The 15434-nt window shown below is 48.6% G+C and overlaps 1 protein-coding gene and 1 non-coding gene across 3 annotated transcripts in view; one reads left to right on the top strand and one right to left on the bottom strand.

Annotated features, from left to right (window-relative positions):
- The window catches only part of Tcf7l1 (transcription factor 7 like 1), a 166797-nt gene extending 163254 nt beyond the window's left edge, over window positions 1-3543 (bottom strand). Inside the window, exons 1-3 of one of the 2 annotated variants that reach the window (XM_075983809.1) lie at window positions 3012-3543; window positions 2860-2923; window positions 2508-2635 (exon numbers count right to left, since the gene is read on the bottom strand). In XM_075983809.1, the coding sequence (XP_075839924.1) occupies window positions 2508-2635; window positions 2860-2923; window positions 3012-3254 (435 nt within the window). In that variant the 5' untranslated portion in view covers window positions 3255-3543. The remainder of the gene's footprint in view (window positions 1-2507; window positions 2636-2859; window positions 2924-3011) is intronic. The other variant, XM_075983810.1, reaches the window with a different exon arrangement.
- A 3251-nt stretch (window positions 3544-6794) lies between these two features.
- On the top strand, window positions 6795-6901 carry LOC142856645 (U6 spliceosomal RNA). Its single transcript, XR_012911688.1, has one exon. It is a non-coding gene; the product is annotated as a U6 spliceosomal RNA (small nuclear RNA).
- Window positions 6902-15434: the final 8533 nt, after the last annotated feature.

Genomic DNA, 15434 nt, shown 5'->3' with positions numbered 1-15434 from the left:
CTCTCCCCTAAACAGTCTCGGGAAGAGACTGCTTCCCAGCATCCCAGCCAAGTCAGAGTGGAGAGGAGAGGAGATGACCCATGGAGAACGACGGCCTGACGACAAGACTGGCTAGCTCCAGGCAACAGAGATGCCAGTAGGTCAGGGTGCTTAGGCTCCTGTCTGCAACACCTAAGAGCCACAAACTGGAAAACACCGCAGCCGGTCTCCACTTTGACTTTGGGTTTGGTTATTTCCATAAAATCAGAACAGCAGGGAAATGGGATCCCCCCACACACTTTAATAACAAAAGCCTTAAAACAGTTGCATAATTTTGAGGTAAAACAAGACCTAGAAAGCAAAGACTGAATCATATATTCTAAGAATCTTCTTCCAATCTACCAGCTCCTGCAGTAACCCTCAACTATCTACTTTCACTGGAAAACAGCAGAGGTCTAGTTTTGTCTGAGTAACCACTTGCCTCCCTTGGAAATCATATTAATTATATTGGTATGATTATCAAGAAGAAGATAATTTCAACCATAGAGTTCAAACAAGTGTTTATATGTGTTCTAACTTGCTTCATTCACTGGCCACGATGCTCAAGAATTGAGCAGAACTAGAAAAGAACTTTTCTAGTCCATCAGTGAACTTCTCAACTGAGCAGGGCAGCTCATGAGAGAAACACTGAGGGAGCTGACCTGCTGCTGCTAGGCCAACTCGTCAGGGAGATAAGACACAGGTATGGGGGTGAGATGCGACCCTGCCAGTGGGTAAAGGCACTGGCCAAGTCTGACCATCTGAGTTGGCCATGGGAATTCATGTGGCAGAAGGAGAGAATCCAAAGGTCGTCTGACCTCCGCACAGGTACCCTGGCATAAGCTTCAAAAATACCAATGCGAAGGCACACACAAACACGGAAAATAAATAAATAAGCGTTAAAAAAAATAAAAGAAATGGGTGTGCAGAGGAACTACCTGGCCGAAGGAGGGAGAATTAGTCCTATCTGGGTTGTTTCTAGTGACTTTTAACTTCCTAAGATCTGGGTCAGAGCTGACACGTGGGCATTAGTGGCTCCAGATAAGAAAACAAAAAAATGGAACTAAAGTGGCCTGACTCACAAACAGAGAGTTATGAGAACTTCCTGCACCTTAAGGCGCAGGCGGAAAAGTTGATGGGGGAGTCCCCAACATCTGCACGCACCTTCACCTTGAAAGAGCAAAAGCAAAAGTCTAGGTCAATATCCACTTTTCAAAAGGACTTCTTGGGTTGCCTTGAAGTGCAGCAGGCCCAAAGCTATGGGGTCTCCATCCCAGAGCAAGGGCAAGAGGTGTGTGTGTGGTTCCGTGCCCTTCTTCATCCATCAAAAGAACTTCCTCCAACCCCAACCAGTGAGAAAACACACACACACTACACCAACTATGGAGACCGTCGGCTCTACCAAGGAAGGACCTTGAAATGACAGCAGAAAAGACCCATTCAGCACCCACGTCTTCCCTGGCAGCCCATGATTATAATCATACTTAAGATAAACTTTTACAAGAGCTTAGCACGGAGAATGAACTAATCGACTCTGGGAAGCTATGTAGGAGGCAGAAATGATGAGGAGGAAGGTGGGCACCCAAGATCTACCATCCGACCCACCATCAGCACAGGAAACCTGGGTGTGGAGTAGCGGCTCGAAGGCCTTACCAACCCCGAACTGCACCCCTCATACTGCGGGGGAGAGGGGCGGGAGTTCAGAGTTAGAGAGGGGTGAAGGAATCCGCCCTCATTTGCACATTGTCTGGGGCCGGGTCAATTTGCTTAATCACTGTTCTAAATGCCAGGCACACAGCACACAATGCGCTCCCATTAACAGGTTTAAAGTGGCGCAGCGCTCGCTTTAAATGAGAAAAGCCGGCAACAAAAGGGGGAAAAAGCCAAGTAAGAATGCCTTGGGTCGCCCTCCAAACCATCTCAGAGGAGTTTAAAACCCAGAGTTCTGCAGAAAAATTGAGACCCTGATGTGAGGATTGGGGGTGGGGACAGGAGTCGTGAATAATCCACACAAAATAAGGAGTTTGTACAGCTCACAGCAGCCCTGAGAGCCCGGAGGTCAGTGGACATCTCAAGCTAGGCTCCTCCAGGCTCTTGCCCAACTCTCCTCCTTGCCAAGGGGAAAGTTGACTGGTCTCCAGGAAGGAAAACGAGACCACCACCCCCACCCGCAAAAGTAGGCACAAATCCAAGTTTTCCTTTGGAAGAAACAAGAATTTGGAAGGTTGGGAGCAGAACCCACCAGGCCGCGATCTCCCAAAGGCAAGAAGGATCTCCCAAAGGCGAAAAGTTAAAAGATCTTTACTTTCATCCCGGCACTGGCCGATGCAGTCTCATACTAGGCCGCCACAGGGGAGTTTAACTCCGCAAACAAGTTCTGCCCAGGATCGGCGCAGGAGGCCCCATCCCCCACACCACGGCCGAGCCTGCAGGCGCATCCCGCCGAGCCCGGCGCCCACCGGTCCGGGCACAGCTGGTCTGACACTTACGGTGCGCGCTCCACCAGGAGACAGGGGTCCATTAGAGAGGTATGGGCTGCTCAGGTCAGGAATCATCAGGAAGGGGTACCCAGGGTACGCAGGTCCCTTAAAGAAAGCGCCGTCCTGGGGCCTTCTCACTGCGGACAAAAACCAAATTGGAGTGAGGTCAGGGGTCCCCCAGACAGCACAGGGATCTGGAACTCCAGGCGGGAATCTGGAACCCGAGTTCCCCTCGAGTGAGCCCCATAGTGGCTGCTGCAGAGATGGGAGGAGAACAGGGGCTCTGCCACCCGAGTCATGGGGACCCGTAGAGCCGATCGCTGCCGGCCAGAGAGTGGAGACAGCAGGAGAAGGCACGTACCTTCGGCAAAATAGTCGCGCGGCTTCTGGAAAGCGTCCCGGGCAGGCTGCGGGCGCCTCTCCGCCTGTGGAGGAGACACAAAGGCGAGGGCCTCGGGTGAGCGGGAGCGGGACCCGGGTCCCCCGAGGGGCTGACCCTAGGAATCCCATTACCTCCGAGTCCGAGCTGCTGCTCTGATTCTCCGACTCGTTGACCAGGGACGACTTGACCTCATCCAGGTCCCGTTGCGCCGAAGCGCTGTCGCTGCTCGGCTCTTGCTCTTCGCCCCCCTCGTCCTGGAAGGGGATCAGCTCGTCGTTCGCTCCGAGATCGTCCCCTCCGCTGGTTGCCCCGGCTCCGGAGCCACCGCCTCCCCCGCCGGCGCCGCCACCGCGGCCACCACCGAGCTGGGGCATGGTGGGGGCACGGGCCGGGGCCGCTGCTCTCGGAGCCCCGCGCCCTGCCTGGCCCGGCCCGGCGCCCCTCCCTCCCGCTTGCTGGCCCGGCTCCGATCGTTTGGCCGCTGCAGCCACAAAGTTTTGACAGGGCGTGGTTCGGTGGGAAGCAAGCCCAATACCGCCCAGCCGGGACAAGGGACACTCGGCTCCCGATCGTCCCGCAGCACAGAGCCTAGGGTTCCCCAACTAGCCGCCGCCACCACAGTCGCCTGCTCGGCCGGGGCGTCCCAGCGCCTGGCCCGCCGGGGAGGGGCGATGGGGAAGGAGGGAGGGACCGCCCGGCGGGGCAGGGGGGCCGGAGGGAGGAGCCCCGGCTGCAAGCTGACACCCGCGCCTCGCGGAACCGGGAGAACTGCAGCGCGCGCACGCACACTCGCATTCACACTCGCGTCCTGCCCGCTTGCACCTTCCGGGGGACTGCACCTCCCCTCCTCGTGCAACTGCCCTACTCCTCAAACTTATCCAGATCCCCTCCACTGAACCCCATGGGTACCCTGGGAGGTCCTTCTCTCACCCTCCCGCAAAGCCCGAGAGTCTGCCTCGCACTCCAACGCGTCTCCTAACTTTCTTTGCAAACAACCCCCAGAACTCCGCGCGGGTTCCCACTCCGCTCCCACCTCACTGGCAGACCGCACTGCCCCCTGCGGGAAACCATGGGACTCGCAGATCCGCCGCGCACTAACACTCTGTGATTCCATCAGCCCCTCTACCCTTTTTGCATAAAGCAAAAGCCTGGGGAAATTTCTAACACTTCGAAGCAAGCTGAGCGGCCTTCCGTGCTCTTTCCTGTAGCGTCCCAACTCATTCCTGTTTTTGATCATGTCCTGAAGACCACTCTTTCTCTAGAGCTGGAGAAGAAATGTGAAGTCCAATACTCGCTGTCTTGATTTCAAAAGGGATTTTGATTGTATTCATTTCAAGAAGAAATTATCAGCCAGAACTTCCAAAAGCTGAGCAAGAAGCTGCCTTGATAGCCAACAAGCATAATAAACCAATTACCCCACCAGCTTCATAGGTAAAGAAACCTTGAGAGCCGGGCAGTGGTGGCGCATGCCTTTAATCCCAGCACTCGGGAGGCAGAGGCAGGCGGATCTCTGTGAGTTCGAGGCCAGCCTGGTCTACAAGAGCTAGTTCCGGGACAGGCACCAAAAGCTACAGAGAAACCCTGTCTCGAAAAAAAAGAAGAAAAGAAAAAAGAAACCTTGAGAGAATATTTCTGAGCCGACGAGGTGGCTCAGCAGGTAAAGGCATTTGCCTTCAAGCCCCATGGCCTAAGTTCCATGTCCATGCCCGAAACAGCGGAAGTAGAGAACAGACACCCTTTGAGCTGTCAGTTTCTACAGGTGGACCATGCCTCATGTATTCATTTACTTACAAGCAAGTATGAAACATGGAGGTGTCGTTCGGTGGTAGAGCATGTGTTTATCGTTCATGAGGTCCTTTGTTCAATCCCCACAGACTACTGAGACTCATACACCTTCCGTCAGGCGGCAAGGATAAAGGGGAGTGCTGACGCCTGGTGTTGTCTACAGTAGGAAACTATTGGTGACAATGTACATTTTAGACTCAGTCTAGAAGTCAGTATGAGAATATTTTAAAATGTTTTAAACATAACAAAACTAGGTATAGTGGACTGCCGTTTTAATCCCCAAACCTGGGAGAGGAGGTGGAGGTGGGTGGATCTCTGTGAGTTTGAGGCCAGCATGGTCTACATGGTGAGGTCCAAGACAGCCAGGGCTACACAGAGAAACCCAGTCTCAACCTTAATGGTAGAGAGCTTGCCTAGCATGTGAAATCCTGAGTTCAACCCCCAGGGAAGGGGTGGAAAGAGGAAGGAGAAGAAAGAAAAGAAAGAACAGAGTGATAGAATTATATTCCCTTGAGGGTTCCGATTAGTCTGTCCCTTGCCTCTTGCTAGCTTCTGGGGCCTTTGGCACTCTAACCTAACTTTGGTCCACACATGGCTAATTTCTGTTATCTGTGGAAACATCGGAGCCCCATAATAGCTTTTAGGGACCACTCCACTAACCCAGGATCATCTATCTGCCAGGCTATAAGATTCATAGCTGAATCAAATCTTGAAAGACCTCTTGACCTCATTCATAGGCTCCAGATTTAGGCTACGGACCTGTCATCTTGGGAGTGAGCTGTTGTCAGCCAACCACACCTGTCAACTTGGGAGAAATGCAAACTGAAGCAATGTAGAATAGCATTTTCTCACCTATCAGATTGGCACGAGTAGAAAGGAAGGGTAACACCCGGCATTGGCCCCTGCTCAGAGAAGCACACAGGGCTCTAGGCGGCCGTTGTGGAAGATGTCTGAGAGGAAGTTTGGCAATGCCTCGGAAAATCTTTAGACGTGCAAATGCTTTGACTCATCCTTGTACTTCTAGGATTCTATACTAAAGAAAGAACCTGGGAGCGTGTGTGCACCGCAGGGGAAAGCTAGAAACAGTCACAATGGTCTCTCGTAGGAAACTGCCTTGTCAAATCAGGGTGCATTTGTCCAGCTGGACACTCGGACCTTGTGGAACTGTGCTTGTCACTGTTCAAAGAGACCTATAACGTAGGGTTATAAGTTCAAAGCCAGAGGTGAGCCTGGGTTACATAGTAAGTTGAAGGTCAGCCTGGGCCATGTCGTGTGAAAACATAAATAGGGACTTAAGAGATGGCTAAAAATTGAAGAGTCTTACAGAGGACCCACGTTTGATTCCTGGCACCCATAAGAGGCAGCATAACCTCCGGGAACCACGAACCAGGGGGTTCATACCATCTCCCGGTCTCTGTGGCACCTGTATTCCTGTGTACATATAATATACCTTCGTCTCTACCTCCCACGGGCTACCCTGCCTAGTTTTAGGCAGTGCTGGGGACTGAACAGAGGGCACAGTCTGTGAATACTGGCCAAGCCTCTATCAACTTGGGGAGGAAAGGGCTTATTTGCAGTTCTGTATGATAGTTCATCACCAAAGCAGTGGGGGAGGAGCTCAAGCAGGGCAGGATCCTGGAGACAGGAGCTAATATGGAGGCCATGGTGTGTGTGTGTGTGTGTGTGTGTGTGTGTGTGTGTGTGTGTGTGTGTGTTACTAGCTTGCTCAGCCTTTCTCTCTATCCCTCTCTCTTTCCAGTTTTTTGTTTTGTTTTGACCAGGGTTTCTCTGTGCAGCCCTGGCTGTCCTGGAATTCACTTGCAGACTAGGCTGGTCTCAAACTCACAGATCGCCTGCCTCTGCTTCCTGAGTGCTGGAATTAAAGGTATGCACCATCACCTACTTTCTTATAGAACCCAGGACCACCTGCTCAGGGGTGGCCCCATTCACAATGAACTGGGCCCTCCCACATCAATCACTGACTAAGAAAACACCCTAGAGGCTTGCCTGTTGCCTCATCTTGTGAAGGAATTCTTTCAGTTGAGGCTCCCATCTCACAGATGACATTTTTGGTTTCAAACTGACATAAAACTAGCCAGCACAGAACACCATAAGAAAAAAAGATACCTGCTCCCTACAGCAGCACATAGATAGTAAAACTGGAACAATACAGAGAAGATTGGCATGGCCCTTGTGCAAGGATGACACGCAGATTCGTGAAGCCGTCCACATTTTTTAGTGGGAGTGGGGGCTATCTCTGGCTCTTGCCTGCACTTGGGACCTGTTTCCTTTCTACTGGGTTACCTGATCCAGTCTTAATATGGTGGCATGTGCCTGGTTTTATTATAACTTGGCAGGCCATGTTTGGTTGATAAACATGGAAGACCTGCCCTTTTCTGAAGAGAAAGGAGTAGATCTGAGGGAGACTGGATGTGGTGGGGAAGGATGGGGAGGAGAGAAAGAAGGGGAAACTGTGGTCAGGATGTAATATATGAGAGAAGAATGAATTTAAAAAAAAAAAGGAGCCGGGCGATGGTGGCACATGCCTTTAATCCCAGCACTCGGGAGGCAGAGGCAGGAGAATCTCTGAGTTGGAGGCCAGCCTGGTCTACAGAGCTAGTCCTAGGACAGCCAGGGCTACTCAGAGAAACTCTGTCTTTAAAAACCAAAAAGAGCCAGGTGTTGGTGGCACATGCCTTTAATTCCAGCACTCAGGAGGCCGAGGCAGGTGGATCTCTGTGAGTTCGAGGCCAACCTGGTCTACAAGAGCTAGTTCCAGGGCTGGAGAGATGGCTCAGAGGTTAAGAGCATTGCCTGCTCTTCCAAAGGTCCTGAGTTCAATTCCCAGCAACCACACGGTGGCTCACAACCATCTGTAATGGGACCCTCTTCTGGCCTGCAGGCATACACACAGAAAGAATATTGTATACATAATAAATAAATAAATAAATAAATAAATAAATATTATTTTAAAAAAAGAGCTAGTTCCAGGACAGGCTCAATAGCTAAAGTGAAACCCTGTCTCCAGAAAAGCAAAAAATAAAAAGCAAAGAACGAAAGAAAAAAAGGAAGGAAGGAAGAAAGAAAAGAAATTTTAAAAAGACCAGTGTTTCTCATTACCATAAATGCAACTATCTAAAATATTCTGAATTCAGTTCTTTATGGAAAGAATAATAAATTATGATAAATTGCATCTATTCCAGGAATAAGAATTTACTTATCATTCAGAAATTCAACGAGGGCCGATGAGATGGCTCAACAATTAAAGGCAAGTCTGGAGACCTAAATTCAATCCCCAGGACCTCGAGTTCCCCTCTGACCTCCACATGCACACACACAGATGGATGGATGTGTTAGGAATATTTTCTAACACGAGCTCTCTGCCGAGGCAAAATAATCCCAATCAAATCTAATCAGACCAAATTAAAAGATATCCAGGTTTAACTGGACTCCTGTACTCTCGGGTGGCCCCGAGGGGAACCAGAAGGCCGCCAATGCGACCGTGGGGGGAGGGGCATGGCACTTGTTTATGGGGGGGGGGGAGCAGTTTAAATAACCTGGGGGAATGGTCTTGACCTTTTCTGGCGAGGGGTCAAGGTTTGGTGGGATACCTCGACCCTTCTGGGAGAGGATTCAAGGTTAAAGGGGTACAGGGGTGGGGTCTCCAAAGATGGAGGTCAGAGACCAGGATTTACGAGATGGATGGATGGATGGATGGATGGATGACAGACAAGACAGACAGACAGATAGAAATGTAGTAAATTTTAAATTGTTGCTGGGTGGTGGTAGTGCACATCTTTAATCCCAGCACTCAGGAGGCAGAGGCAGACTGATCTCTGAGTTCCAGGACAGCCAGAACAGTTTGCTACATAAAGAAACCCTGTCTGGAAACAAAACAAAACAAAATTAATGTATACAATATTTCGTCTGTGTATATGCCTAAAGGCCAGAAGAGGGCACCAGACTTCATTATAGATAGTTGTGAGCCACCATGTGGTTGCTGGGAATTGATCTCAGGACCTTTGGAAGAGCAGGCAATGCTCTTAACTGCTGAGCCATCTCTTCAGCCCCTCCCCCCCCAAAATTTTTTTAATCATTAAAAAAAATATTTACTGAATTCTTAGAAATAAGTTCAACAAATGGTGTGTAAACCTGGAGCTGGAGAGATGGCTCAGCAAACAAGAGCGTTGACTACCCTCCCTGAGGAAGCAGGTTTGGTTTCCAACACCCACGCGGTGGTTCCTAACCCCCTGTAACTCCAGTCCCAAGGAATCTACAGGCTTCTGCCCTCTGTGACAAGCAGGCCCTCACATACAGCACATACATACATTCAGGCAAAACACACATTTCAAAATTTGTCTTAAAAAGATTTTTTAGAAAAGATTTGAATGGGCAGGTGGTGGTGGCACACATCTCTAATCCACTAAAGATTTGAATGGGCAGGTGGTGGTGGCACATACCTCTAATCCACTTTTATCTTCACCAACTGAAAGACATAATGTAATGGACAGGACAGATAATTACACATAATATTATCAAAATGTTCATTGCTCGTTCTCCCCAAATTGATACATATATACAATACAATGGGGTTTTTTGTTTGTTTGTTTTTGGGTTTGTTTGTTTTTTTTGGTTTTTCGAGACAGGGTTTCTCTGTAGCTTTGGAGCCTGTCCTGGAACTAGCTCTTGTAGACCAGGCTGGCCTCGAACTCACAAAAATCCACCTGCCTCTGCCTCCCGAGTGCTGGGATTAAAGGCGTGCGCCACCACCGCCTGGCCCATACAATACAATGTTAATAAAAAACATCTCAGTCCTTTCAAAGCTTTACAGTTGTTTTGTTCTGGTTGTTTTGGGTTTAGTGTGTGTGTGTGTGTGTGTGTGTGTGTGTGTGTGTGTGTGCATACATTCACAAGCTGATTCCAAAAGCAGCTCTTTTAAATATTTATTTTTAATTATGTGTATTGTAAACTTTTTTTTAACTTTGTGGATCTTTGATGACTTGGGAGAGATAACCAGAATGCTGTAAGTGTCCGAGAGATTGCAAATGACTTCTTTCCATGGGGTCTTCCATATGCAAAACAAGCGACTCAACCCCTTTCAGGTACCCCATTTATTGGGCTCTTCCTCCCCCTATCTCCGCAGAGCCGGGTACCACACTCCTGACTTAAACTGGAGCGTGCTGCAGCTACTCAGACTAGCAGCTCAACCTGCTTGACCAGTTCACCTTGCTTCTCCCATTCCTGCCCTGAAAATCTTAGTCAAAGTTTTGCTCGGCTTTCTCTTCAACCCTCCTTCCTCCAGGCTGACTCGGTACTTTCCCGTGGGCCTCTGGGTTGGATTGCCTGTCCCTGCTTTTAGATACAGAGAATTACAAACTATCTTTTCCGTGGCATTTGCGCCCTGATCAGCTGTCTTCATGTACCTGATTGATAATAAAACTGCATTTAAGAACTAATATGGGGATTTCCCCAGGAATCTCACGCTGGGAGAAGGAATAGGCCTGGGGCGGCCAGAGGAGGAGCTCTCCGGGAGATTTCACACGGTTCGGACTCCCTAGGCAGACCACCTTGCGGGGGAGACTGGAGCTGAGGCAGGGAGGGGCAGGACCACACCCGCACCCGACTGCTTACTTATGAAGACCTCTCGCTTCTCTTTACACCCAAGCTTCAATTCAGGACCCCAAAGTTGGACTGGAGGGATCACTTGACCTCACTGTTCCTCTTCCCATCGTGACCACATTGGATACATCTTACTAGTTTGCTTTTCACGCTTGTCTCCAGAGGACAGGTGTGGGTTAGTCTGTTACGGCTCCTAGGGTCCAGGCCCCGCCCCTAACAACTGGTTTTGTCCGACCCCAGCAGCTCCAGTAGTAACCGCTTGGGGAAAAGGGTGAGGTTTGAGCTAAACTCTGTCTGGCTTGTACTTTTCATTGTGTATTGAACCCAAGTATCACGGCTTCTCAGCTCTGGGAAGCAGCAACGGACTTCCGACCAGTCTCCCGCTTGTATTTCCTCCCCTAGCCGTTCCTGAAGAAATTCAAGTCAAATGAATTTCTCGAGATAGTGTGAATTCACTGAAGTCCCTCTGGCCTGGAATGAACCCTAACTTGCCAGCCCCATCATCTGCCCAACAACTTACCCCCTGTCCCGTTTCCTCTGGTTCTTCTCTTTCTGAGGTCTATCAACTCACCTCCCAGTCCCGAGTCTCCCGAGGCCCAGGCCAACATCTAGAAGATAAATGTTCTGCATTCTAGATCCCAGCAGCCCCAATCACTCATTTTTAATATTTTTTTACTCTGTTCCTTATAATGAAAATAGATTTTTTTTTCTCAAGTAATATATACAGATCATGGTTTCCCTTCCCTCTTCTCCTTCTGGCTCCTCCCCACCTCCCCTCCCATCCTGGATTTAATCTCTTTCTATTTCTATTAGAAAACAAATAGGCAGCCTAGCCTGGTGGCACTTGCCTTTAATCCCAGCGCCCTAGGCGGCAGAGGCAGGTGGATCTCTGTGAGTATGAAGCCAGCCTGGTCTGCAAAACAAGTTCCAAGATAGCCAGAGCTGTTACACAGAGAAACCCTGTCTTGAGAAACCTAAATAAAATAAATAAATAAACGAATGCATGATATATTTTTACAAGAAAATCAAGTAAAGTGGTAATCGCGGATGCCAAGGGAGCTGGGCTCCCATCTGTAATTTAGCATTTTAAAGACTGGGACAAGGGAGTTACTGTGAGTTTGAGGCAAGCCCCCCTGAAAAGGAGAACGAAAAACTGGGGACCCAGGGATGTAGCTTAGTGGTAGAGGGCTTGTCCAGTATGTGAGAAGCCTTAAGATGACATCATGCCAGCAGCGCTCAGTGAGCTAATGCAGAATCCTTGTTCTGACTTTGTACTTTTTTTTAAAAGATGTATTTATTTATTATGCATACAACATTCTGCCTGCATATATGCCCGCACACCAGAAGAGGGCGTCAGATCTCATTACAGATTACATGTGGTTGCTGGGAATTGAACTCAGGACCTCTGGAAGAGCAGCCAGTGCTCTTAACTGCTGAGCCATCTCTCCAGCTCTTGAATTTGTACTTTTTAACCAAAGAAGAAATTCAGAAATATGTCCCTGTGTATATGTGTGTGAGTTTATGCATAACCTCCAAATTTTGCATAGAGATGGATATGTGTGTATGTGTATATGTGAATATGTATATTTATATATAACCTGCATGAATGTGCATGTGTATTTGTGTGTATAAGTTCATATATCACACACACACAAGGGGTTTATAGATGACTGAAGTTGTGTGTGTATGTGTGTAGAACGCCCCAAGGTTCTGCCATCATCCTTAAATTTGAGAGTTTTTGTTGTTATTTTGTTGCTATTGCTCTATTTTGTTTTGCTTGAGGCTGGCCTTGAACTAACAGTAATTCTCCTGCCACCGTGGCTGGCTTTTTAATTTAATGAAGAATGTAACAAAATAAACAACAGGAAACTGAAAGTAGCACAAGGTAAGAGACAGTGTGATGGCCCAGACGTTTAAAACCTTGCTGTGCAAGCCTGAAGTCTTCAGTTTCCAGGTCCCACGGTGGAAGGGGAAAACGTTTTCCTCTGACCTCTTCACATCCGTTAGGCTAGGCTGGCCAACCAGTGAGCTTCAGGGACTTGCCTGTCTCTAGCTTTCCCACACATACAAGACTGGAATTACAGACTGGACTTTTAAAAAAAAAAAGTTATATTTAGGCTGGAGAGATGGCTCAGAGGTTAAGAGCACTGTTCTTCCAGAGGTCTTGAGTTCAGTTCCCAGCAACCCCATTGTGGCTCACAACCATTTATGCTGCCCTCTTCTGGCGTAGAGGCATACATGCAGGCAGAATACCGGATATATAATAAACATGTTTTTTAAAAAGTTATTTTCATTTTCAACTGTGTGTGCGTTTATGTACAAGAAATGCAGGTGCCCTCAGGGGCCAGAGAAAGTGCTGGATCCCCTGGAGCTGGAATTAAAGGCATCTGTGAGTCTCCTGCCATGGGCGCTGGGAATGGAATTTGGGGCCTTTGTAAAAATGAAAAGCTTTCTTAACAGCTAAGCCATCCTTCTAGCACCCACGCCTAACTTTCTGATTGTTTATTTTGCTTTGGTTTTTGAGACAAGGCTTCTGTGTAGCTCTGCTGGAGACCAGGCTGGCCTCAAACTCACAGAGATCTTCCTGTCTCTGCCCCAAGTGCCAGGATTAAAGGTGTGCGCCACCACCGCCCGGCCATGCCTGACTTTTATATGTCTTCGGTCTTCGTGTCTGTGTGGCAAGTACTTATCAACTGGGTCGTCCCCAGCCCCTAACGGCATCTAGAGGGTAAATCTGACGGAACCCGGGTACCTATCACCACTCTTTCCTGAACGTGGTGCCAGGTCAGGGCGGAGTGCAGCGTGTGGTAGGAGCCCTTCTCATGACATTCATCTGCTCGCTACATACCTACCGTGGTCACAGTGGACATTTCCAGTTATGTCCTTTCATCCCTTTCCAAATATCAAGTTCAATAATTGTATGTTTGGGCGAAGATCGGAACAAGAGCACACAGCCTACTTACTCTGTGAGTTAAAGGGTTTCCCATCTATAAAAGCTGTGCCAAGTCATTCCAATAAATGAGTATTGAGTATTCTTTACATTTTAAAAATCAAGTTGAGCAATATGCCACCTCTCCTGTCGTGTGCAAGGTCAGCCGAAAGTCATGAGGATTCAAGCTTGCCTCTGGTTCTCAGAACTACCCCATGACTGAGAAAATCAGCTTAGCATCTGGAATTAGTTTCTTCATCTTTAAGACAAGAAGACAATTACAAATGTCCTACGTGGTCCTCATTCTACAAACAAGGCTGCCGTAAAGGGTGCCTGGTCCAACTGGGGAACACCAGTTCGTCTCATGGTGCTGGGAGAGGGGGCTGGAAAGATGCTTTGGGGGTTAGGCTGTTCTTCCAGAGGATCCTGGTTTGATTCCCACACCCATACGCTATAGCTCACAGTCCTCTGAAACTTCAGTCCCGAGGGATCTGGCACCCTCTCCTGGCCTCTGTGGATGCCAGTGATGCCTCGGCATATGTGGAGGCAAAACACCGATACACAAAATATAAAACAAAAATTTAAAAGAGTGTGAGAGAAAAACGTCTTTTGTTTTATTTTTGCTTTTTGGTTTTTTCAGACGGGGTTTCTCTTTGTAGTCCTGGCTGACCTGGAAACTAGTTCTTGTAGGCCAGGCTGGCCTCGCCTCGAACTCACAGAGATCTGCTTGCCTCTGTCTCCTGAGTATTGAAGGCATGTGCCACCATTGCCCAGCTGAGCAGAAATGTCTTATTTACTATTTTCTTTCAACAAGTGAGCTTTCCTTCCTTAGTGGGCTCTGGGCTTTCTGACTTTCCAGCTCATTTGTGCTCTTGTTGTTTGCAAAATTCGACACGATTTATTTTCGCTGTCTAGTTTTGAAAGAGCGGACGGCCCCTCAGCACTTTCTTCGCATCAGAATTTGAAAATTGTTCCAGCATTTTGAAATGGGACCCACGTACATGCAGGTTGGGAAAAAGAATTCGTTTTTCTAGAGCATCAGAAGGACAACCACATTCTGGCGTTAATTTAGCATTTCTTGGCACCTTTGCCGATCCTCCTTTCCCTCCCGACACCCTTCAGTCTGCCAAAGTGCGTTCTACTCTACACAGTGTGTTTTAGCCCTGCAACTGGAAGCACAGGCTCACAGAACCCAGGCTGGCCACGGACTCCCTGTTTAGCAGAATATGACCTTAAAGTTTAATAAATTAAGAATAGTGGATCCCAGCAGGGTGTAGTAGCACAGGCCTTTAATCCCAGCACTCAGAAGGAAGAGGCAGAAGATCTCTGTAAGTTCAAGACTAACCTGGTTTATGTAGCCAGTTCCAGGACACCAGAGCTACACCGAGACCCAGACTCAAGAGGAAAAGAAGCAGAGTAATGGATCCTATGTCACCGTCACATTATCGCGTTAAGTTGGGTTTCATAGAGACAGCCTATGGAGTGTTGTGTATTGGTAGGTCACTCCGAAGGCCTGTGCACTGTCCAAAACTTAGGCTAAAAAGAAAAGACTAGATTTAGAAATTGGATTAATGCTAGTGAAGATGAAGAATTACTTCTTCCACTCCGGTGTCAGGGGCTCAGTAATCATCTTGGTACCAAGTGACTGGTACTGAACTGAACTGGGACTCAGGATTTTAGTCTCTGCTGCAGGCAACTTGGCCACCGGCAGTAGGTACAGTCGCTATACCTGCCTTGGTGAGTAAGAACTCACTTTTAAAATGTGTTACTTGTTTTTGAGACAGGGTTTCTTTGTGTACCCTGGATATCCTAGAACTCACTCGGTAGACCAGGCTGGCCTTGAACTCACAGAGATCCACCTGCCTCTGCCTCCTTTGTGCTGGGATCAAAGGCGTGCGCCACCACTGCCTGGCGAAAACGATTCCATTATTTATTGTTTCGTGTGCATGCGTGTAGCCGCTCCTGTGCCACGGCATGTGTCTTAGGGTTTGCTATTGCTGTGAAGAGACACCATGACCACAGCAACTCTTATAAAGGAAACGTTTAATCGTGGTGGCTGGCTTACAGCGCAGAGGTTCAGTCCGTCATGGCAGGGAGCATGCAGGCAGACATGGTGCTGGAGAAATAGCCGAGTGCCCTACATCTTCAGACAGCAGGAAGTTGACTGACTGTCACACTGAGCAAACCTTGAGAAAAAGACCTCAAAGCTCTCCCCCACACT

This window comes from Microtus pennsylvanicus, chromosome 8 (assembly GCF_037038515.1).
Source record: "Microtus pennsylvanicus isolate mMicPen1 chromosome 8, mMicPen1.hap1, whole genome shotgun sequence".
NCBI lineage: Eukaryota > Metazoa > Chordata > Mammalia > Rodentia > Cricetidae > Microtus > Microtus pennsylvanicus.
The sequence above is the reverse complement of the archived record's forward strand: the minus strand, read 5'-3'. Positions and strand labels throughout refer to the sequence as shown.